General features: G+C 54.5%; 2 protein-coding genes across 16 annotated transcripts in view; one reads left to right on the top strand and one right to left on the bottom strand.

The window, feature by feature from the left end:
• The window catches only part of Vps37b (VPS37B subunit of ESCRT-I), a 28,760-nt gene extending 13,905 nt beyond the window's left edge, over nt 1–14,855 (top strand). For 2 of the 5 annotated variants that reach the window (XR_015633932.1, XR_015633933.1), the window contains exons 2-5: nt 8,576–8,747; nt 11,797–11,879; nt 12,742–14,501; nt 14,735–14,855. Coding sequence is in view for 2 of the 5 variants with exons in the window: in XM_087578039.1 (XP_087434165.1) it covers nt 11,389–11,686; nt 11,797–11,879; nt 12,742–13,233 (873 nt within the window). In the remaining 3 variants the exon portion in view is untranslated. 5 annotated transcript variants of the gene reach the window in all.
• Nucleotides 14,856–16,003: 1,148 nt separating this feature from the next.
• Nucleotides 16,004–22,785, bottom strand: part of Hip1r (huntingtin interacting protein 1 related) — a 29,050-nt gene continuing 22,268 nt past the window's right edge. For 5 of the 11 annotated variants that reach the window (XM_087579426.1, XM_087579425.1, XM_087579431.1 and 2 more), the window contains exons 13-32: nt 22,592–22,664; nt 22,318–22,501; nt 22,143–22,231; nt 21,956–22,072; nt 21,776–21,877; nt 21,328–21,522; nt 20,398–20,545; nt 20,192–20,278; nt 19,737–19,865; nt 19,417–19,553; nt 19,059–19,169; nt 18,875–18,933; nt 18,621–18,651; nt 18,477–18,539; nt 18,161–18,261; nt 17,943–18,048; nt 17,705–17,828; nt 17,553–17,614; nt 17,254–17,460; nt 16,015–17,131 (exon numbers count right to left, since the gene is read on the bottom strand). In XM_087579426.1, the coding sequence (XP_087435552.1) occupies nt 17,084–17,131; nt 17,254–17,460; nt 17,553–17,614; nt 17,705–17,828; nt 17,943–18,048; nt 18,161–18,261; nt 18,477–18,539; nt 18,621–18,651; nt 18,875–18,933; nt 19,059–19,169; nt 19,417–19,553; nt 19,737–19,865; nt 20,192–20,278; nt 20,398–20,545; nt 21,328–21,522; nt 21,776–21,877; nt 21,956–22,072; nt 22,143–22,231; nt 22,318–22,501; nt 22,592–22,664 (2,173 nt within the window). In that variant the 3' untranslated portion in view covers nt 16,015–17,083. 11 annotated transcript variants of the gene reach the window in all.

Here is a 22,785-nt window from a genome sequence, read left to right on the forward strand (position 1 = left end):
ACAAAGAGACCCGAGGCGCAAAGCCTGTGACTGCGGTGACTCGCACCGAGATGAGTGGGTAAAAGAAGTTGCGTTGAACCTGCTGAGCGGACACAAGCCAGTGCTCTCCCTGTAGCGTGGTCTGCAAGCCGACAGTATCCAGGGTCCCAGTGCAGTCTCAACCCTTTGCTGTGAATGGCAGTGGAATAAAAGCTCGAGGTCCGTCCGTCTCCACCGTGTTTCAGAGAGCTTCACATTTATCTGAAGTGGCAAAGGTCAATAACAATGTGGTCGGTGGACAATGACCTCAGTGATTGGACAGTGGAGAGCGTCATACTCACTCCACAGACTCTAGCCCCTCCTCCAGGGGTTGATTGTGTTCGGCTGCCTTGTTGTTGCTGTTGTTTGTTCTTTTTCCTGGTCTTTTGAGTCAGAAGGAGCCTCACTGTAGCCCAGGCTGACCTCAGACTTACATCAGTCCTCCTGCCTCAACCTCAGAGTCCCGGGATCATAGGTATGAGCCACCATGCCTGTTCCAAAGTTGTCTTTAAGAAGGTGAAGGGGAGGGGGTTGGGGATTTAGCTCAGTGGTAGAGCGCTTGCCTAGCAAACGCAAGGCCCTGGGTTCGGACCCCAGCTCCGGGGGGGGGGGGGGGGGGGGGGGGAGAAGGTGAAGGGGAGGGAAGCCAATACCATGCTGTTCCTGTGTGCACTCTGTTTCCGGGGATCAAATGAGGCGGAAAGCTTGAAAGTGTGGGCTGCAGAGAGTGATCCTGGCATTGCGGTCAGGTTACGGGGTTCGCCCACCAAGTTTTTAGGACTGAATGATAGGATATGTCGCTTTTAAATACTTTAAGAGTAAAGGTTTCAGGGTGACTCGGGTGATGGCCTCCAGCAAGGGCAAGGCTCTGTTCAATGCCAGCCCTCTTTACATGAAGAAAGGGTGTTTAAAATGTTGACAAGAACCTGGGACAGGGCTACGTGTGGCTACCTTGTGAGTGGGAAAAACAACAGACAGACACAGTGGGAGTGGATTCTAGGTGGCCGTTGGAAGTATATGGTGGTGAACTGTTGTTTCCATTCGTTCCTTAGCAGAGCCACGGAGCAGACGCTCAGGAAAAACCTCCAGCGCTGATTGTTACAGCGGGGCAGAGAACCCAACCAGATGCCAGCACATACTGGGGTGGGAAGATGGGGGCCGCAGTGAAGTGTTTAGTCGCTCCAGCAGCTCCCTAAGTCTTTATGGTCACATCAGCTTGATTTCTCCTCCCTCTTCCAAGGCATTCTCTCAGACACTGTGCTGTGTGTGTGCAGGCCACACCGCTAGTGACAACGCATGGCACTGCTAGGGCAGTGCCCAACCTGCAGAACCTTATGCACAGAGATGATCTTGACCCTGAGATGCTGGAGGTCTGGGCTGCTTCCAGGTCATTGTCGGGCTCTTAGGTGTACTTCCTGTGGGAATGGAGGACTGAACTAATGAATGAGTGACCGGTTACTGTGTCAGAGCATGTTGTGACTGACCAGGATGAGAAATCGCTTGTGGTTTTTTAAAAATACAATTTTAGGGCTGGAGAGATGGCTCAGTGGTTAAGAGCACTGACTGCTCTTCCAGAGGTCCTGAGTTCAATTCCCAGCAACCACATGGTGGCTCACAACCATCTGTAATGGGATCTGATGCCCTCTTCTGGTGTGTCTGAAGACAGCGACAGTGTACTCACATACATGAAATAAATAAATAAAATTTTAAAAATTATGCTTTTAATTAAAATAGAATTACACGTTTTCTCTTCCTTTTTCTCCCTCCAGCCCCTCCCCGGGCCACCTCCAATCCTTCTCGTGCTCCCCTCTCCTCAAGTTGATCTTTTTCTTTGGTTACTGTTGCAAACACATATCTGTATGCAGGTCTGTTTTGCATGTGTAGGTTTCGAGGCTGACTATTTTGTGTTAGACAACCAGTAAGGATTGCCTCCGGTGGGGGGCAGTTTCTTTCTCCCCTAACAGTCTTTATTTGCCTAGTTCTTTGTCTAGGGCAGGGACCCCAGAAAGCTTCTTCTTCCTTTATTTATTTATTTATTTTTTTTAATGAATGGGTGAATTACAGTGGCTTCAGGGCTGTCTGATAACTCATTGTTGAGCCTTGTGCGTTGAGCCTGATAAGTGGGGAGAGTTGAATATAGCCGCAGGGTGTTCACCAAGCCACCTCCTGTCTGAGGCATCTCATCAACCATTGTCACAGTCTTATCCTTTTCCCTTTATTTAGTGCTGTGCTCAGTGCTGTGGCAAACCTGGATGGCAGGCAGTCACCACCTGCTGGGTGGTGGACCAGAGCGTCAGTCCACAGTGCTGCCAAAACTACTTTAGACAATTAAATACTCTGCGGTCCCAAGGAGCTGAACAGTGAGCACAGGCTGTGGCCGAGGAGTGCGGTGTGCGCGCCTGGTGCCGGGCTGCGGCGCGGACTGCAGGTCTGAGATTTCACTAAGCTTCATTGCTCTGAGACTGGGTCTAGCTCTGTAGTTCTGGCTGGTCTCGAACTTGCAGCTCTCCGCCTGTATCTGGAGTGCTGGGATCACGCAAGGTGTACGGCACCCGGCCTTAAGAGGCTGAGTGTCCTCATCAGAAGGGCGAGAGATGGCCCCACTGCTTAGGAAAGCTGCAGAGGTTATCTGCAGGCTTCTGGCCAAACGGGCTCACTGGATGGAGGGATTCCTCTCTGGTGACAGATGAGAGAGAGAGGACAGCATGGCGGAGAGGGCCTAGTTGACTGCTCTGACTCCCTGTGGGGGGGACTACTCCATTTTACCTTCTTCCACCTTTGGTCCACATTGTTGAGTCATAGGACGAGAAAAGGAAGAGAGGTCCTCGGCATCGTTCAGTCAGTTGGCTTCAAGGAACAGAGCAGGAGCGAGGGTGGACCTCAAGGACAGTGGAGGATGCTGGCACTGTGCTAGCGGGCTGTGGCTGCTGTGGCTGCTCACCGCAGTACAGTGGCCTCAGAATGTGTGTGACACTCCGGGAGCTGGGAGTCCAGCATGGCCTGCTGTGGCCCCTCTTTCACTTCTAGCTGTGGCCAGCTCCCTTGTGGCCACACTCCTCCAACCTGGGGATTATGTCAGTACAAGAGGTGGCCGAGAACTCTGAGCAGGTGTGGGGCGGGGCTGTTCAGATAAAGGCAGCTCAGAGCCATTGCCACACTTGGTAGAGGCGTGGACCGGACAGTGGGGACCTAGGAGTCACATGAACAAATCTGGTGACAAGTATCATATATGCCACGTAGAGGACTTCTTATTGCCCAGTAACATGTTTACTTGTTAGATAAAGCAAGATTGTTCACCTAGTACATATGCCAGGCCTGCAGAGAACGGTGAGGTAACCAGGCTGTACCCTTCAGGTGACTCAGCCGGATCCCAGTACTCACTGGAGTCACGTCATGTGATATAGGCTACCAGTACTGTTGAGAATCTCCAGCTGGGCCATGGTGGCACGGGCCTTTAATCCCAGGACTCCGGAGGCAGAGGCAGGCGGATCTGAGTTCCAGGGCAGTCTGGTCTACAGAGTGAGTTCCAGGACTACACAGAGAAACCTTATCTGGAAGGACAGGAGAGAGGGAGGGACAGACAGACAGACAGACAGACAGACAATATCTCTGTTCATTTGTTCAGATTTCCTCCTGTAGTTAGGAGCATCTCTTGGGTAAAGAAGAGCCAGGGACTGCCAGAAGTCGTAGTCTTCTATGCAAAAGACAGACCTGCCTGCATTTAGAAGACAGCCTTATAATTACAGACAAGGGAGCCAGACTCTGGCCAGCTTGGGTCAGAATTTCGCGTTGGAGAAGTAGGTGGTTTGGATGGTGTCCACTGGAAGTCCAAGCCTTTGACCTGACCCTAGCCTGCAGGGCAGGGAGTCCCCGTCTCGAAATGTTGCCCGGGCAGAGGGAGCTTACGTCTGTTCCCTTCCTTGCTGGGTTTACTGGCGAGCAGGTCTCCTCATCTCTGCCCCATTTCAAACAGGCTTGTGGGGTGAGCACTGATGGAGGTCAGAGGCCAACGCCGGGTGTCTTCCATTCTCCATCTCCACCTTATCTTTGAGACAAGGTCTCTCTGAATGCAGAGCTCACCCATCAGCTGGCGTGGTGGGCTAACGAGCCCCGGGGTCTGCCTGCCTCTCACCCCAGCACTGGAGTTAAAGTCATGTGACTACATCTGCCTTTTACATGGGCACTGGGGATCTGAACTCAGGTCCTCTCCAGCCCCTACTCCCACCCCCATTTTTAAAGAGAGGTATTTTATTTTCCCAGGGTGTTCACCCAGGGTGATGTTTGTATTAACATCAGAGAGGTGTGGGTTTTAGCATAAGGAAATAACTTTTTTCTCTATAGAATTATATGACTGTTAAAATGAATCGAGTGATTTTAAAAAAAATCAAGCGGAAGCTGAAAGAAGAAAGTTTGAAAGTGAGCTGATCCCACCAGTTCAGGGTGGCCATGTTAACTAACTCTGGGCAGATGTCCTAGTCAGCCTTCATTAGACTCACAGGAATAGCCATGCAAATGGGGCCTGATAAATGTGTCACGCACCGCTCTGTCTTCGTAATAGGGAAAGGAAGCTGAAGTGAAACCCAGAGCGTTTACAGAAATGACTCTTCACCACAGAGAAATTATTTCCTGAAAAGATTGCTCTATGGTTTAAAAAAAAAGATGGACCGTGAGAAAAGATCCAGGGTCTGGCCACCGCTCAGTTCTCACGTGTGCCCTCGCCTGTCCCAGGGACAAGGATGTGGACGTTTGGATTCCTTTCAAGCCTGACGTTTGCTAAAGTGAACTTCCCTCTGCATTCTCAGATCCTCTGCTGGGCCAGTGACCCTGCCAAGCTTCCTCTGTCCCCTTCCCTGCCTAAGTTACAGAAGCTAAGAACAGAAGGCCTGTCAGCCTGAGGCATTCCCGACCCTTGTCCTTGCTGCCATTGTCCTCCTGGAGGTTGGGGGTGTTCTCTGGGTGGCCATTTAGGACTTGTCATTTGTTCCTATAAAAAACCTCTGCTGGCCCAAAGGGTATATAAAAAACATTACCAGTTTAACAGCCCGGCTGTCATCATCGGGAGTTTGCTTGTTTTTTTTTATTGGTGGGTGGCTTTGGCTTTATGAGTCCCATCCCTGGTTCTTAGCACAGGCGTCCCTGTGTTTTCTTCCAGGACTTTGTGCTATGTAGGGCAAGTGGTCCTGACTGTACCCCATGGGAACAAGATATTTTTGTATTGCATTTTATAGAGAAGCTAAAGTGGTGTGTCTCAGTTTAGCTGCATGCTGGAATCTCCTGAGAGTTTGTGGGAAAAGTCCTTGCCTGGGCCACCTCCAGACAGTTGGCTAGTAGCTGGTTGGTCTGGATTTGGGGAGGGAGGGGTGCCCAGAACCTCATGCATGCTAGGGAGGTGCTCTGCTACTAAGCTGTGCCCCAGCCCACAGGCACCGGGCTTTTTTTCAGCACCCCCTTTAAAGAGCATTCTGACGGCTAGCAGCTGTATTCTGATGGGCTGCATTCTGAAGGCTAGCTGACGGGTAGCCGCTGTATTCTGGTGGGCTGCATTCTGAAGGCTAGCTGACGGGTAGCCGCAGCTGCTGTGAGGCTGCCTTTAACAGTGGTGAGACAAGTGCTTGAATGTCACCTTTCCCATGCCCACCTCAGGACCATGGGGCTACTGTGTTGCTTCTACTAAGAACGCCTGGGGACATTCTGCTTTGGAAACTACCCGCAGAGTGTGACCCCACATGCCCTCAGATAGGCTTAGACTCAAGTGACATTCTTCGAGAGCCCAGTGAGTGCACAGAATTCTGCAGCATAATACCCTGTGTTCCTTGATAACAGCACACTTCCCCCTTAGTCCATATTTTGTTACCCTCTGCATTGTCGTCTGATGTAGGTGAAGCCCAGAGCCTTGTGTGTGATCGACAAGCACCCTGGAGCCCCAGCCCTGTTCTTTGGTTGAGAATCGGTCTCAGATGGTTTCTGGTTTGTTCTCTGAGGGGGAGGGTGTGCGTTGGTGGAACAGATTTCACCGAGTGGTCCCTGTGTGCTAGGGCCTGTTGTGCCGAGCACAGTCCAATAGCTGCTTGGGTTTTGATGGGATTCGCCGGACGGTGAGCAAGAAGAGACATTTCTCACTGTCGAGAGTGGAGAGCAATGGCGGTGGGTGGCTGTGAGCCTAGCTAGGGCCGGGGGGGGGGGGGGGCTGGCTCAGAGTAAGAGTGTGAGGTGGTCCAGCTCCACAGTAGCTAGTGGGGACGGGGCAAGTGTGGCCCTACAGAGAGTGGAGGACAGGGCTCCACTTGAGCGTTCCTGTACCTGTGAGTTCTCTCTGCCTACCTTAGGCCTGGAAGACTGGCTCTCGGTCAGTGGTATGGAACAAGAATTACAGTTCCAGTATTGACGTTTACAAGCCTGAATGTGGTGGTTCGTGATGCTTTAACCTCAGTACTTGGAAAGTTGAGGCGGATGGATTGTGAGTTTGTGGCCAGCCTGGCCTACACAGGGAGGATCTGTCTGGAAACAAGATGGACGGTGAGGAGCAGCAGGAGCCAGGTCCTGGTCCTGACCTTGGCCTTGATCACGGCCCCGCCACTTGTAAGGCACAGCAGTTAGTTTGTCCTGATCAAGCAAGACGTTAGGCATAGACACGACGCCCGTGCCCTTTCATCTCCCCGCCAGTGGCGGGATCCGGGGAAGTCCTAACACTACATTCCAGCAAGGCACAGACTGATCCCTGATCCCGACAGGATGTAGAACAGAGGCTCCACCCCCAATTAGATGTCCATTCACAGCCCCTCCCGGCCCCAACCCAAACCTCGTTCTCTCCATCTTGATACCTGAGACGACTGCATGCGGGGAATCGGATATGTGGCCCCTCGGGGTTGGCCTTTCTCACACCCCGTGATTCTCTGGGGTTTATTCAAGTTGCTTGCTGTGTGAATCATGCTCTCCCGTTTAATTCCATGGTATGGATTCGTCATAGCTGTACTGTTCTTGTGAAGGATACACGGGTCGCTTCAAGTTTTAGATGATTTTGAACAAATCCAGAGGAAATTTAAGTGCAGGGGGTGGCATGTGTGCAGAGCAGATCTTGTTTCTCTGGAAGAATGCTCACAAGTACAGTTCCTGGGTCAAATGATCTCTCCATGTTTAGTTTCCTAAGACCTGCCAGAGGCTTAACAATGGCAGGAAAGACTCGTGCAGCCATTAGGCCATTGGTCCACGAAGCTCACAAAGAGTTCAGGGCAGCTCTGGAGCAGACGGGCCTCAGAGCCCTACCTGCCTCCCAGGATCCCCCTTAGAGTTCATCCGGCCTCCCCACTTGCTTAAGCAGCAGAGAGAAATGAAAGTGTCTCCGCGCCACCAGCCGTGGAGAGAAATGAAAGCATCTCCGCGCCACCAGCCGTGGACATGTGTCTGGCTCTTGTTTTACAGTGTTGAGCCGGGGGTTTAAGTGGCTTTGTGACTGAGGTCCCCGATGGTTGGTTTCGGCTGAGTGTGGTCTTTAGGGCCTTGTGTATCTGCTAAACAAATGCCTCTGGCGTGGTGGGGTTTCCAATATCCAGGGCTTTTCTTTTACTCTGGGGGTTCCCCTGGTCTCTGCTGTGTGCGTCCCATGTGTGTGGATGCTGGGAGCACCATCTAGGGCATGGTGGGAGGTGGGGGAGCAGAGGACTATATACAGAATACAGAGGAAGGAAGTCATAGCAAAAAATAGCCTGGGTGGGGCAGCAGAAAAATATTAAAGGGAAAATGGATGGCTGGGCAGGGTCAAAGAGCCACTGGAAGAGGTGTAGTCTGCCGCCTTGGGGGAGGGTTGAACTTACAACCCAGAGATGGAGGTAATGGTGGGCCGGCCATGTAGGGGAAGTTGTCACGAGTGGGGAAATAGGGAACCAGAAGGCAAATGTTCTGGTTTTTCTCTTTGAACACACGTGGCCAAGCTTTGTCCCATTCACGACCTCCCCCTCGAAGGTCCACACCGTCAGCCTTCAATACCTGTCAGATAGCCTTGCCTCTCGAGTGGAACCATTGTCCGCCACAGCCAGCCCCTCTGCCTTTGGGTCAGCTTTGCTAATGGCACCATGCGGGAGAGCTAGTGGGCGTGAGAAAGGATGGGAGAAGCGGTCACTGTAAACATAACTCACTCTCTGAGCCCCTGCTGGGCTCTTTTGATCTGAGGCTGACCATGGAGCGCACACTGGCATCCTGCCGACAACGGAGCATGAGCACCCTCTGATAAGCGGGGCTGCGATTTCCTCTGCAGCGACAGAGCTCACTCTGAGCAGTCCAGCCCTGTGCGTTCACAGATGTTTGCAGCTGTGCAGAACTCAAGTCCCAGTGCATCCATGGAAGCCAAAGCCCCGTGTGTCCCCATCGGGAGGGAATTGGGCCTCATCCTTTGTGAATGGGGGAGTGCTCACAAGAAGGGGAGGAGCAGGAGTCTCTGCTTAGCCTGTCTGCCCAGCTGGGAGACCAGGGAGGGGCATGGCCTTCTGTGTTTCCCCATGCAGAACTTGCCTGGGAACCAACACACCAGCCGGGGTCTCACCAGCCTGTGTGTTTCTTGCAGACGCAGACTGTTCAGCATAACAAAGAGATGACACTGGCTAGCAACCGGAGCCTGGCAGAGGGAAACCTTTTGTACCAGCCCCAACTGGATGCTCAGAAGGCGCGCCTGACCCAAAAATACCAGGAACTCCAGGTTCTCTTTGAGGCCTATCAGATAAAGAAGACCAAACTAGGTAACTTTTTTTGGGTGATCTTTGAGATTAAAGCATTTGAAGGGAGGCTGAGTGGAGAAAGCCTTTACTCCCAATACTGGGGAGGCAGAGGCAGATGGATCTCTTAATACGAGGCCAGTGTAGTCTACATAGTCCAGGACAGCCAGGGGTATACAGAGAAGCCCTGTCTTAACTGAAAAGAGTTGAGGTAAGCATGCATAGTTCAGGGATGCCCTACCAGGAAAATGATAGGAAAACCTTTCAGGTCACAATAGTGACTGCCATGACAAGCTGTGGTGTGTGTATGGGTCACACTGCTGGTTTAGGGAAGAAACCACTTTCTAAATCCAAGACTCCATCTGCTTCAGGTAGCACAGAAGAAATCTTCTGAACGAGGATAGTCAGCTGACACTGCAGTGTGCGTCTGCTGTCGATGTGAGGGGTGGAAGGGCCTTATCACTAGAACATTGTGCAGAACTGTCACGGCTCACCTCGTCTTTCTAAAAGATAGAAGGACTATCTTTTGTGTGTGGGGGGGAGGTGTGGGTGAATGAATGTGTGTTGTATGTGTGTGACTATGGTGTGTGTAGTCTATGTGGGGGGGTAGAAACGTGTGACATGGGTAAGTGTGTATGATGTGTGTGGTATATCTGTGAAAGTGTATGTGGGGTTTGGGGGTGTGTGTAGTGCATTGTGAGTGTGTTGGGAGAGTGTGTGGTGTGCTGTGTGTGTGTGTTAAGTGTGTGTGTGTGTGTTAGTGTGATGTGGGGGGTATGTGTGGTGTGTGTGTGTGTGTGTGTTAGTGTGGGGGGTGTCTCTGTGTTGGTGTGTGTGTGTATGTGTGTGTGTGTGTTAGTGTGGTGTGGGGGGTATGTGTGGTATGTGTGTGTTTGTGTGTGTTAGTGTGGTGTGTGTGTGTTAGTGTGTGTCTGTGTGTGTGTTTGTGTGGTGTGGGGGACTGTTAGTGTGAGGTGTGTGTGTGTTAGTGTGTGTGTCAACCCTGGTCGGGCTTGAACTTAGTTTATAGCTACAGATGACCTTCCTGTCTCTGCCTCCTGAGTGCTGGGATTGCAGGTATAAAGCAGCACGCCCAGAGTTGAGGGTGTTGATGGAACATTTAGATTAAGAAGCAGACAGACACACAGACACATAAACTGACAGACCAACCGACCTGTGGGCCTGGAGAGATGGGTCAGTGATTAAGGGCACCATCAGGTCTTCTGGAGAATCAAGATCAGTTCCCAGCCCCCACACGGCAGCTCACAACCCTCACGCAGACATCCACGCAAGCAAAATACCAATGTACATAAATAAAATAAAAACGAGTGGGAGTCAAGTGTGCTGGCGCCCTGTGCTTGGCAGGTAGTAGATCTTCATGAGTTCGAGACCAACCTGGTCTACATAGAGGGGCAGGACAACCAGGGCTACAAGAAAGACCCCGTCTCAAAAAAACAACCAGAAAAGGACACACTGTCTGGACTGGGGGATGGCTCGGAGTAGAGTACCTGCTGCTCCCCTAGAAGCCCCAGGTTTTGTTTTCAGCTCCCACACAAGCAGCCTACAACCGGCTGGATCTGGTGTCCCCTGCTGGCACCGGAACTTACTCACAGGAACACACACACATCAGAACACCTGGTGTGGTGGCACACACCTTTAATCCCAGCCCTCACCAGGCAGCCTGCGAATCTCTTGTTTTCTAGGCCAGCCTGGTCTACAGAGTGAATTCCAGGCCAGCCATAGTTCCGTAGAGAGACCCTGTCCCAAAAACTAAAAAAGAAAAAACAAAAAAAACCCCAAAGCGCCTTCTCCTGGGAGGTTTAAAGCTACTGTTTGCTCCAGTCTTCTTAGTCCCTGTAACATCAGCACAGTTGCTGACACCCACCCAGATTGTAAGAAAAACGAGAAAGACTTGGACACCACCTTGGAGGAGCTTCTTGGCCAGGTCCTGTAATGCACAGGGTACATCCAGTGACTTAGGGACACCGGGGCATGTACCTGAGGAGACTCGGTGTCAAGGAGAAGATGAATGCAAACATTGTTTGGTTTGTTTGTGTTACAATGGTTTGGTTTGGTTTTTTTGTTTTTTTTTTTTTTTTTTTTTGGAGCTGGGGATCGAACCCAGGGCCTTGCGTTTGCTAGGCAAGCGCTCTACCACTGAGCCAAATCCCCAACCCCGTGTTACAATGGTTAAGTTGAAGAATAATCTAAGTATCCATCTGCAGAGTGCGACTGGGGCGGAATAGCAGCTTTAAAAAGAAATCTCAGATCCATCTGTACCACCACAGCGGGGAGAGAGATACTGAGGGAAAGAGGCTGGCAGGGAGAGCCAGGCAGTGTCACCCATGCTGTAAAGGCCAGCCTTGAAGGGGAGTGGGCAAGATGGAGCCTCTGGGAATGTCTTATCCAGCCTGACCTGGTGGGATGTGACTGGAGTTTTATTCACATGGTGTTTTGTTTATTTGCTGTTACGTAAGTGTCTATGCTAGGAACTGAAACCAGGTCCTCTGGAAGGGCAGGAAGTGCTCTTAACCTCTGAGCTTTCTCTCTAGCCCCTCTAAGACCCTAAGGCTTCAGGTGTGTGTGCTAGATTAAGTTATCACTCAAAAACTAGGGCGTGATAAGGGGAAGTGGTTGAGAGAAAAAGTAGGAAATGCCCCGTTGAATGGTGGCAGGCCTGCAGGTGCAGCCACAGGAGGTGGGTTGCAAGGTTCAGGCCACCCGGCCATTCCGTGAGATCATGTACAATGTAAGAACGGGGCAGCAGGTTGTGGACAGAACTCCGCTGCAGACCACCCGCCATGCACGTGTGAAGCCCCGCTCGGCCCTGAGTGCTGGGAAAAGCTGTGTGATTGCAGTGTTGGGGCCACAAAGGGGAAGCGGCCAGCTCTGTGGGGTGCTGGTGTGCTCTGCCTCCTATAACTTGCCCCTTCTGTTCCTCTGTGTAAAGCTTTACTTTCCTGGTAAGCCCGTCCCTGTTGCCCTTCTTGCTGGAAACTTTCTCCAACAAGAAGACCGGAAGGCATCTGGTAGGACAAACCACCTCATGCCGTCGTATTTTTACTTTTTCCAGATAAACAATCTAACAGCGCTTCCTTGGAGACGCTGTTAGCGCTTCTTCAAGCAGAAGGGGCCAAGATTGAGGAAGACACTGAGGTAAGGCTATACAGCTCCGTGGTCTCCAAAATGTCTGGACTCTTAAGTCACTGTTCAGTCCTTGTCCTCCAGGACATGGGGCCCCACAACTCCACAGCCCCCTGGTGCTACTGCCAAGACACATGGGTCTGGATGCAAGTGGGCACCTTGGCCCCTGGCTAGGGAACACGCTAGGTGGGGGTCCAGCGGTTCTGCGCTGGCCTGGGTGTACATGCTGCTCTGAACTAATGCCACACCCCTGGGTGCTAGTGTCTGAGGCATCTGCTGTGGTCATGAAGCAGCTTCCACCCGTGGTTGGCTGAATACAGGGCTGGAGCCTTGTGAGGGGAGGAAATGAATCAGGGTCAACCGTATGCCTTAGCAAATTGCCAGGTCTGGCTGTGCCTGTCTGACTAACCCGTTAGTTGGCGGGTGCTGATAGCCACAAGGAGGGTTCTCAGCTGCGTACTCTGTCCAGGGTGAGTCATTGGTCAGGTTGCAGCCAGGTGGAAACTAGAGGGCAGAGCCAGGGCAGTGGCCATCTCTCGGGAGCAAGCTGGCTGCGCGGACTGTCATAAGGCAAGACCTTGCCAGGCCCGTCATCTGTCTGTCATGGTTCTGCAGAGTAGAGCCAGCAGTGGGACCACCTGCCTTGTCTTCCTGTGGCTCTGCTTAGTGATGGCTCCTGACAGCATCACCCAGGCCCAGGCACACAGGTCAGCAGCTCTGAGCCTGTGGCAGCAGACAGGCACCAAGAAGTGTTCCCAGGAGAAGGGGTACTAGAGGGGGCCGAGAGCGTCTTTCCCTTTGCCTGGACTGTGAAGGGAGCCTTCTTCCCAACAGTTGGCCTGCCTTATAACCTGGTTTCCCCTACCTCTTGTAGAACATGGCAGAGAAGTTTCTGGATGGAGAGCTTCCTCTAGATGCCTTTATTGATGTCTACCAGAGCAAGCGGAAGCTGGCACACATACGACGTGTCAAAGTGGAGAAGCTCCAGGAGCTGGTGCTGAAGGGACAGAGACTCCCACAAGCCGGGGTCCCACTTCCACCCCGGGTGCCCGAGCCATCACCTGCCACCGCCCTTCCCTACCCACCTCTGGAGGCCACTGGGCTCCCTTCTGTTGTGCCTCGGCGCATCCCCCCACCTCCACCCCCGGTGCCTGCAGGACACGTAGCCACCCCGTTCACTGCTGCCATGGGCTCAGGACAGGCTTCTGCGTACCCAGGATTACAGTGCCCACCTCTGCCTCCCAGAGTGGGCCTCCCCTCTCAGCAAGGATTCTCCACACAGTTGGTGTCACCGTACCCACCGGCCCTGCCCCAGAGACCCCCTCCACGGATGGCTCCTCACCAGCCAGGCTTTATCCTGCAGTGAGCTCAGGGGCCTACTCTTCCTTCAAGACATCCTCTGCCTGCCGTGCCGAGCTCTGCACACACAGGCTGTGAGGTTCAGCTTCTGGGCCAAGGGCTTGGATGCCCTGGGCCAGTGTGTCCGTCTGACTTTAGAACTGTAGGTCCGTGGTAAGTAAGTAATAGAGAGCCGGTTTTGTGCACCAAGGGAGCTCTGTTTGTACCAGGCCAGTCAGCATCACATCGGTCTGTGTTCTGGGTGTGATTTCTGAGTGTCTAGTGTTGTTGATGGACTCGTGCATTTGGAAAGATAAACCTCCCCCCTCCAATTTAGAATCATGGCCCTCCTGTTGCAGCTTTATTTAATAAGCATGATTAATTATGTCTGTTTTATTTTCAAGTCTTGGCCCACCAGCTGCTGTGGCACTAGTAAAGGCTGGTCTACAGCGGCCAGCCGGAGCGTGTGCCGGTGCCCAGGCCATGCTGGGCAGCTATGCTGTTCATTGAGTCTGTGCAGGGCAGGGCATCACAGTGACCTCGTGTTCCCGCCAAGCTGGATGCTTTCATGGTTCCAAGTCACAGGCAGAATTTGCACTTGGCTGCTGTGTGCAGAGGCCAGGAGAGCTGTGGCCCTGGGGGTGAGGCCAGTGTGTTGCACAGTACAGCCCTCAGCCCTCCCCTCACACCGTCAAGCCGCATGACGGTTTCTGTGAAAAAAATACTCAGTGTTTTTACTACACTTGTAATTTTCCTGTTTTATATTTCAAAAGAAAACTTTTTTGACACTCTCAAGACCATTCAGGGAAACTTTTTTAAAAATGCAGATAGACTGTTTTGAGTTGGTTAAAAATGCAGATTTATTGAGTGCCGCTTCCTGTCAGGCGAGCAGTGCGTGGTCACATCCGTCCGTGGCCGTGCTGTGCCTTAGCTTCACCTGGTGCCAGGGCTCAGATGCCTGCAGCGTGCCAGCCACAGCTGCCCTACAGAGCCGTTAGGCGGGGCCTAACAGGCCACATCACTTTGTGACAGGTCAGAAAGGGTCCCTCCTCCTCCAACCAGGATGACTTAGGCAGCTGGCTGTGCTGCAGGTGTCGGCCAAGGCACGGAATGGGTTTGGGGAAGGCCCACCCCACAGGATTGGCGGCAGCAGCTCCGTCCTCTCTGGGACCTCATCTGCAGGTGCCCCATGTGCAGAGTTCCCAAGGCCCAGCCGGGGAGGGGCAGTCCCACACCTGTTCTTCGAAGAGGGCTGCGCGACTGTTGGTAGAACTCAGAACCCCCTCCACCCTGCCAGCTGGCTGCAGCCCAGGGCAACAGTCAAGGCAGCGCTGGTTAGAGCCTGTCCCAGCTGGGCCACCAGCAGGACCATCAGCCTTTGTCCCCAAGTCATCCTATATTCCTCATCACGGATTTGGACTCTGTACCCTACTGGAACTATTCTGTAGAGACAAAGCTGTATGTGCCACCTCAATACCTCTGCCACCAGCTGCCACCAGGAACGCCCACTGCCCAGTCCTGGGCTGCAGCCACATGGGAGCTCCAGGTGGATGTAGGAAAGGGGCTGCCAGGCTGACCTTGCCGGGCCAGAGCTGGCACCGTGGCTGTAAAGGTGTAGACCTCTTAATAAATTGAGAATTATTAATTTCAGTTTGTTGCATTTCTCTTCTCTGATCGTGCCACTGCTTTACCTGGGAATGTCATGATCACCGGTAACTGTGCCTGCTGTCCCTGTGACCTGTGCTCTCCCGATCGTTGCTGAGCTGCACAAGGGCCTTGATGCAAGACTGGTCCTGTGCAAGCTGGCCGGCCTCTGATAGGGAAGATGCTATGAGGAAGAGGGAGGCTTGTCCTGGGAAACCACCTTGGAAAGGATCTGATCGTCTTTCACTGCAGTTGCTAGCTTACAGCCCCTCCCTCCTGGGAGGACTTGCTTGGTGGTTTAAAGCAAGCTTTATTAAGAAATGGACTCTGGTCAGGACCAGCCCCTGGGACTTCCCGGCTGAATGGCTGAATTAGGAGTCGTTATGAACGCAGACCTACCCAATCATTTTCTCCCACTTGGGCCCTTTTTACTTCTGAGTGGAACCAGGGAAGCGAGGTGAAGGATGGGGTAGGACTGACTTGCTGTGGGATACTTGAAGTGACTAGTCTCAGTTCTAGGTTTAAGTCCTCAGGATGCTAGGTCACATGAGACCTTGGATCACTGCCTAGGGTGGGCCAGGTTTGTAAATATAAACACTAAGAAGTGCTCTGAAGTTCTGTAAAACAGGATTCAGACCCGGCAGCTGACTGGAGATCAATCTGCAAAGCATTTGTCCAGCCTCCCTGGTGAGCTGGCTCTATCTGGAGAAGGCAGGCTTGACAGTGGGCCTTGACTCTCCCGAGAGCACACACCATCTCGTGTCATACAAATGCCGAGTAGGGATGAGGAGTTGAGCAGTGCTCTCTAGAACACGGAGTGCGTGACATGCAGGTCAAGGTCCTACCTCACCCACCAGCTCAGACACTACAAGTCTGGACTTAACTGTAACACATGCTCTCAGGTGTGGCGACTGGTGTTAACTCCCGGTGAGACCCTAGGGAGATCACAGGGGTTCCAGGCTGGAATAGCGAGGGCTCGATTAGGGAAGCCTTGAGTAAGGATGGTCTATAGCAAACTATGGAAAGACTGGTGCCAGCTGCCAGCTGCTCTAGCAAGCAGTCCTCAGGTCCCAGTGTCAACTGCAGACAGTTACACAGGGCCAGACCTGTGTGTGCGCCTCTGGAGAAATGACAAGCCTGGCGGAGGCCCTCACTAGGGCACTGGTAACAACAGTCAGGGTTTATTGCCAACAGGACTCAACAGGAATACTAGGCCCAGGGCAAAGGAGTTGGCTCCCTCCCGACGCCCGGACCTTGCCCCATGGTTGGTAGCCACCCAGGGCTCAGGGCAGGCAGCTGGAGGAAGCTGGGCACTTGTCCCAGACCAGCTGCTGGCTTTATTGGTGGCCTAGATATCCCCACCCCCAACAACTCCCCCTCGGGCTCTAGAAACACAAATTTATTCAAAGTGTCAGGAGCAGGGCAGGCCAGGCCAGGCCTCCGAGCCTGGGCCTCCGAGCCTGGGCCTCTGCAGCAGGAATTCCTGAGCCTCCAGAAACATGGGCTGTGACATCTGCTTTTTTCCTAGCTTCTAACTGGCTGGAAGGCCCCAGCTTTAGGAGGGCTGAATCGGCCATCGAGGTGGGCAGTGGACTGCCACACTAGTAGCCAGAAGGATGGAAACAGCAAGGGTGAGGGCGGCTTCCAGGTCTTCAAGGCTAGAGACAGCACCTGAGCAGGGGTTGCCCACAGCCATGGCACCCACACAAAGCCTGCTCTCCTGGGGCTCCCAGCATGGGTGCCCTAGCACCAGGCCCCCAGATGATGACCCCAGCCAGCCTACCTGCTCTCCCTGGCTCAGGGGTCACAGGTCATCCCCTTATCCCCGATAGCCAGCAGGGACCCTCTTTCTGTTGTTCACTTGTGGTCTCAGACTTTTGAGTCCAGAGGCAAGGAGGCCCTGGCTTGTGGCCTTTTCCCAGTGTGCTGACTAAACTTACAAGGAAAGAAAGAACTCGCAGCGTTCAAGCCATCTCAGATGTCCGCTGCAGATTTGTGGCTCAGGCCTGCTGGGTCCCAGCTGCTCTGGGCAGTTCCTACTAGAGATAAATAGAGTCACATCCACGTGAACTGTCCCACAGAGACCAGGCCCCTTGGGCAGGTGAAGGCTGGGGCCTTAGGGACACTGCTTTGGGCTCCAGGTGCAGGAGTTGGAGGCCTTTCAGAGGCCCCTTGACCGCTGCCAGACAGCCACATGAAGCCCAGGCATAGCTCCCAGCCAAACTGCTGAACACCTAGTAGTTCACAAGTTGAGCTGGGTAGACACCATCCTTCTTGTCGAGCTGCAGGGATCAAAGATGAGGGGCTCAGTAGAGGAGATAGAAGCATATGTACCACTGAGTGAGTGTAGCCCCCACTCCACTGCTGGCAAACTCCTCCCTAACCCAGCACCAATGCCTGGTACCTGGTTGTCCGGCCTGGGGGCTATGCTGGGTTTCTGGGCAAGAGGTGGCTTCTTAGTGGCCCCACTTCGGGGAGCTGGGCTGGGTCTGCTGGGTTCTTCTTCGCCAGGTGTCCCCATGCCCCCCGCCAGTACATAGTGCTGCTTCCGAAGCTCCCCGAGCCGTACGCGCTCTGCCTCTAGCGTCTTCTCCAGCTCCAAGACTCGCACCTGTGGGCCACAAACCCAACTCAGCGCTGCCCTGAGATCTTCCCCGGAGATCAGACCCTGGCAGCAGTGGGTGTGAGGGGCGAGGGGCGCACCTGTGTCTCCATCTCCTGCTTCTTCAGCTTGATGAGAGACAGGCCAGAGAAATCCATGGTGTCTGTGGTCAAGGGGGGGGGGGGAGAAGTGAGTAGCTGAGACACCCCTCCCACCAGCTCTGGGAAGCCCCTTTCAATACCCGAGAGCTCGCCTCTGTCCTCGATCTGCTCCTGGCCAGACTTGGTGGAGGCCACCACATTGGCAGCCCTCTCGTTGACAGTGCGGGAACACTCCTGCAGGCGGCTCAGGTGGGGACTGTTCTTGTTGGCTTTTACCTGCAGGGAGCAGAGAGGGCATGGGTTGGTTGGCTGTAGGCAGCAGGTAAGGGCCCCGAGCCCAGGCCTGGCACACGTCAAACCTGGGGTGGTTAGAGGTCAGCAAAGCCTCACCTTCGAGGCTGCCACCAGCTGGGCAGTGCTGGCTGCAATCTCGTGTGAGCAGACGATGAGTTCCTCATATTTGCCCATGTGAAGCACAACCTTGTCAGCTGACTCCCTGAGGGATCAGGCCAATCTAGAGTCTGGGTTTCTGTATCATGAACAGTATGGCAAGCCCCACACCCAACCTTAACACCTTGCCCATCCCACCCAAACCCGGGTTGACATACACCAGCTGTGTGGCTCCCCAGCCCACTGCCTTCGAGGCAGAGATGAGGCCTTCAGTCCACCGTGAATTCTTGGCATAAAATTCCTGCTGTGTTGCTGCCCCCTAGTGGTAGTGGGAGAACAAGACAGGATGGTCCAATCAAGGACATTTTGGATCGTCCAGAGGCACACCCGAGACCTCCCTGAGACCTCCCTGAGATGTGGGGGCTTTTAGCTGTGGCAACAGACTGTGTTTGGGAGATGTCATGCACAAAGGAGTCAGGGGATCAGAGTTTATTTCTCTGACCCAGCCATGAAGGCTGCCAGACCACAGCTTACCCTGCCGCTCTCCACAATCTCCTTCTGCAGGCTGGTGGACGTCATCACCAGGAGCCGGATGGCCTGCCAAGACCAAGATGAGTGTGACTTTCAGGGTGGTCCTGGCACAAAACCCACTCGGAGTCACTCACCCACTGCACTCACCTTCATCAGATCTGTGCAGGAGTTGAGGATCCTAGGGAGAGGCAGAGAGGAGAGAGAAGACAGCTCTGAAGTGTAGCCTTATGACATAATGCAGGCTTGGCCACACCAGGGCAGGGCAGGGCAGGGCAGGGCAGGGGGTGTGCAATTTCTTGTCCTGCCCCTTTCTGGACTGCTCAACAGTCAGGCAGGTGGGATCTCATGGGTCCAGGGAAGCCGCTTCATGCTGGGGCTTTGGGGACGGAAGCTGTACTTACCTCTCGTTCACCTCTAGTTTCACCCCTGAGCTCTCGTGGCGGGCCTGGTTCATCATGTCCTGTACACAGTGACAGAGAATGAGCCCGCAGAGTCCAAGAACATCCTATCTGTCCCTGCTCAAATGCAGCTCTAGCCCCCTCAGTTCCCGCAGGAATTGGGAGAGTCCTGACACTCAGCCATCACCTCGATCCTCCGCACAGCGTCCTCAATGGCTGCAGAGGTGGCTGCCATCTCCTTGTCAACCATGGCCCCTAGCTCCTCTTGCCGCACGTCCAGGCTCTTAGGCTTCAGGTCCTGAAACAAGTAAGAGTCAGACATGTAGATTCAACTTCATCAGGGCCCAGGGAAAGATGGGCAGGAGGCAGACGACCAGGGTGGCAAGGGTGGTGTGTGCAGGTTCAGCCTTACTCACTGAAGCTGCAGCTTGTGAGCGCGCGCACACACACCCGTGAGCACACGCACCTGCTTACCTCCCTCGTGGAAAGGACAGATAAGTTAGCACCCCTTCAGCCCAGCTCAGTGCCTTGGCCGCACACCTCACCTGGCCCAACTGAAGAATGCCCTGCAGAGGGGCCCGCATCAGGCTGGGCTGGGCCCTCGGTAGCTTTGTCTGGTCCTGCAGCTGTCCCATGAGCTCCAGAGCCCGGGCTCCACACTCCCTGCACGTGTCGATCAGGCCTGTTGGGGTAAAGGGAAGGTCTATGAGGGGAACCTTTGCTTAAGAGTCCTGGATAAGGTCCCCACATGTCCTGGCCCAGGACTTGCCCAAAGGAAGGCCCTCCTTTCCCCTGAACACTGTGAAGACCCTCACTGTGTGAGACAAGATGAAAAGGCCACACCCTGTCACCATGATCTACTTACGGTCAGCGGGGTCAGTGGGGGCCAGGTGCGAGGTGGCGCCACCGTTGACAATGGTGTCCGCGGCCAGATGGGAGAAGCGGGTCAGTGCTGCTACTAGGGCGGAAGCATCTGCAGGGACAAAGGCCAAGGCTGCGGGTGGGAGCGATGGGGTATTTGTGTGGGGAACACCAAGACGAGTGTACCATTTTCTCAGTGAGTCTGGGCTAAGGCTCCAGCACCCCAGCATATGAAAACAGGGGGGTGCTGAAAAGGCTAGGAGGCCACCAAGCAGAGTCAGGGTGACTCCAGACCCCCTGTCCTCCACTTCTGCAGATCACTAATGTCAGCCAGGTAACAGGCACAAGGCTCTAACGAGCAGCACGGTGCCTGTCTCCTCGGGAACCCCACACCAGGTGCCTCTAGCTGCAGTGACCCCACAGAAACGGCAGATTCACACCACCCCCAGCCGTACTCACCCTCAGAGGAAGCCAGGTACTGGGTGTGGCCCTTCTCCAGGCCACTCACGCTGTCCAGGGCTGCCTGAGCCCGGCTCACTAAGTAGTCTGCAAGCAGAGAGGACAAGCACCTCAGCCAGGGCTTCTAGGGCCCGGGTGGCGGGTGGTGATGTCACTGGCAGGTGAGCAGCCATCTGCACAGAGGGGGAGGTGCCCGCAGCACAGACCTGGGGAGCTGGTGCAACGGAGGTGCAGGGGGTCATCCAGCTTGCTCACTGCGTCCTGCAGGATGGCCTCCGCCTCGGCGGCTGCACCTCGCAGCACTGCAAACTGTTCATCCAGCAGCTTCTGCTGGAGCCCCTGCTCCTGAGACTCCTGATGGGGAGGTGGGACCTTCAGACCCCCAAGGCCCAGGGCTTCCCTCCGAGGAATGACAGTTGACAGTGACTGCCCCCAACCCGCTGACCCCCCGTGGAAGGATCCCTGATCCAACTGGGGTGGAGATTTCTAGACCATCTCCCTACCTCCTAGGACTTAGAGGACTCATGTAGGGAGGTGGGGACACAGGACAGGGCAAACAGAGTGAGAAACAGCCCAGGACCTCGACAGACTTATCCCAAGGCCACTGAGCACACAGAAAGATGTTCTATGGGCTGCCAAGATGGCTCAGAGGGTAAGGGTGCCTTCCACCAAACCTACAACCTGAGTTCAATCCCTGGGACCCAGGTGGAAGGAAAGAACTATTGCAGGTTGACCTTCGATCCCCATATGTATTCCCCCGCCCCCGAACACAATAAATACAACTTTAAAAGTAAAAGGATATTCAGTATCATTAGGCGACTAGAAAATGCAAATCAGAATCGCAATCAACAGCCCTGGGTGACAGAACACACCCAGCACTCAGAAGGCTGAGGCAGGAGGACTACCCTGAATTTGGGGCAAACCTGGAGCCTTGAACCCAAACAACTGGTCACAGTGAGAAGACAGTAATGAGAACTTGGAGGCCTGGTCGGGAGGAAGCCTGGGGCTTCTTTCGGAGAGCCTAGTCTGTCTCGGCAGTAAGGGCGCCAGGTCCTGCGCGCAGGGTGAATGCTGACTCGCCCACACCAAAAGGGTGAGTTCCCCACAAGGAGGACGGCAAGGTGGAGGCCTCGTACCTTTTCTGCCAGCCGCCCCTGTAGCTCGCCCTTCTCCTGGGCGCTGCGCTGCTGCTCTTGGCTAAGAGCCTCTTCCTTCTCCCGCACCAGGCTCTGGGCAGCCAGCAGCTCTGCCTCACGCTGCCGAATGGCTCCACTCAGTGCTTCCTTCTCTGCGTTCAGTGTATCTAGCCGTGAGCTCAGCTCTGACCCACTCTGTGAACGTGAAACATGTCAACAGCCATGACGAACCTACCTGGCCTTACTCCCTAAGTTACAGCCTACCACGCAGGGCGGTGTCTTATTATCACTGCCTCCCAAGACACGAGAGCTTCCTGAGGGTCAGGCCTCCACCTGGCCTCCTTGAGGACCCACGGCCACATAAGTATGGCCCAACCCACAGGCCAGGGGACCTGGCTTGTCCCAGCCTGACCCCAGCACCACTGGGGAGCCCCTGGCTAGCAGGCACCTGTTCCGTGCGGCTCAGGGCCTCCTGGGCATGGGCCAGCTCTCCTGCCTTGGCCACCAGCTCCCTCTTGAGCTTCTCCAGCTGGTCACTCTGCTCCTCCATCTAGGACAGGGCTGCGTGTCAGTAGGGCAGCGGGGCAGGGAGGTGCGTGTGCGGGGGCGGGGCGCGCACTGAGCACACCTTCATCTCAGACTCCCGCTTCACTTGCTCCATCTGGAAGGCCAGCTGCTCCTTTACCCGTGCCACCTCCTCCTGGCTCTGCTGTGTCACCGTCAGCTGCTTGGCTGTGTCTGCATTCTAGAAGGCAGGGCACGGGTTCTGACTCTGGTCCCGGCCCACACCGCCCTTCCTGAGGCTGGGCACCCACCTTCCTGAGCAGCTCGGCATGCGTGTTAATGAGTTCATTGTGCTTCTCCTTCAGCTTGCTGTAGCGTGCCTCAGTGGCACTGGCCTTCCCTGCAGAGAGGCGAGGCTGAGTGGAGTGGGCAGGCAGGGTAGGCTCCGCCCCTCACCCTTCGCCAGGCGCCACCCGCGGTACACACTCTCCGCCTCCTCTCGCAGGCCCTGGTTGCGCGCGCCTTCCAGCTGCAGGGCTTTCAGCTGGGCCAGCTCGTGGCGCAGCTGCTCGTTGTCCACCAGGGCCTTCTGCTTCTGCTTCCGCTGCTCCTCCAGCTCTGCCTCCAGGCTGTTCACCTGGCCCTTCAGCTGCGAGATGTACCGCTGGGCCTGCAGGGCAGGGAAGGGAGCGTGGGTCCCCGGCCCCGCTGGCTGCGTGGGGACCGCCGCCTGGGGGCCCCCCGCGGCCACACCCCTCACCTCCATCTTAATCTTCTCCAGCTCAGCACGGAGGGTCTCCACCTCTCTCTTCAAGTTCTCAATCTGGAGGTCCCTGGAGACAGAGGTCCTGGGCTCAAGTTCATCAACCAGAAGGTTCCAGACTGCCCAACTCAGATCTCAGATGTCACTAGTAGCCGCTCAGGAGTGGGGTGTTTCATTTCTCTTAAGTTCCT

The sequence above is a fragment of the Rattus norvegicus genome, chromosome 12 (assembly GCF_021556685.1).
Source record: "Rattus norvegicus strain SHRSP/BbbUtx chromosome 12, alternate assembly SHRSP_T2T, whole genome shotgun sequence".
NCBI lineage: Eukaryota > Metazoa > Chordata > Mammalia > Rodentia > Muridae > Rattus > Rattus norvegicus.